The sequence below is a fragment of the Carlito syrichta genome, unplaced genomic scaffold, assembly GCF_000164805.1.
Source record: "Carlito syrichta isolate Samal-C Ts95f unplaced genomic scaffold, Tarsius_syrichta-2.0.1 Scaffold231580, whole genome shotgun sequence".
Classification (NCBI taxonomy): domain Eukaryota; kingdom Metazoa; phylum Chordata; class Mammalia; order Primates; family Tarsiidae; genus Carlito; species Carlito syrichta.
In genome coordinates this window covers 1-749 of record NW_007175676.1, presented here as the reverse complement: position 1 = coordinate 749, position 749 = coordinate 1, and the positions used below count along the sequence as shown (strand labels likewise).

The window sequence follows — 749 nt, the reverse complement described above, 5'->3', positions numbered from 1 at the left end:
CCGCTGGAGCCTGGGTCCTCTGCATGGAGACTCTGGTGTGGGTCTTGACGAGATGGTCGGTGAATTCCTGATAAGGAGACTTGGTGAACACTGTCTCTTTCCAGAGGTCAGGGGTCAAGTAACTGTAAGTCTTAGAGATGGCATCAAAGGTGGCCTTGGCGAAGTTACCCAGGGTGGCAGTGCAGCCCCTGGCTGAGGTGTAGCAGTCATCAATGCCAGCCATCATGAGCAGTTTCTTAGGCACGGGGCCGAGACGATGCCAGTGCCTCTGGGGGCAGGGATAAGGCGCACCAGGACAGAGCCACAGCAGCCAGTCACCTTGCAAGGGACAGTGTGGGGCTTGCCAATCTTGTTCCCCCAGTAGCCTCTCCGCACAGGGACAATGGACAGCTTGGCCAGGATGATGGCCCCCCGAATGGCGGTGGCTACTTCTTTGGAGCATTTAACACCTAGACCGACGTGGCCATTGTAGTCCCCGATGGCAACAAACGCCTTGAACCTAGTCCGCTGGCCGGCGCGAGTCTGCTTTTGCACAGGCATGATCTTCAGAACTTCGTCCTTCAGAGAGGCACCAAGGAAAAAGTCGATGATCTCAGACTCCTTGATGGGCAAAGAGAAGAGATAGATCTCCTCCAGTGACTTGATCTTCATGTCCTTGACCAAGCGGCCCAACTTGGTGACAGGCATCCACTCCTTGTCCTCGGGCCTTGACTCCGCGAGCTCCGCGGCCTCGCCCCCGACCCCGACCC

At 57.3% G+C, this 749-nt stretch overlaps 1 protein-coding gene across 1 annotated transcript; it reads right to left on the bottom strand.

Annotated features, from left to right (window-relative positions):
* Positions 1-7: 7 nt before the first annotated feature.
* On the bottom strand, positions 8-742 carry LOC103253455 (40S ribosomal protein S2-like; the record flags this gene model as incomplete). The annotated part of the gene is made up of 2 exons (XM_021709444.1): positions 319-742; positions 8-268 (listed from the first exon to the last, which is right to left on the bottom strand). Coding segments are annotated over exons 1-2 (630 nt in total), but the record flags the coding sequence as incomplete, so codon positions are not given.
* Positions 743-749: the final 7 nt, after the last annotated feature.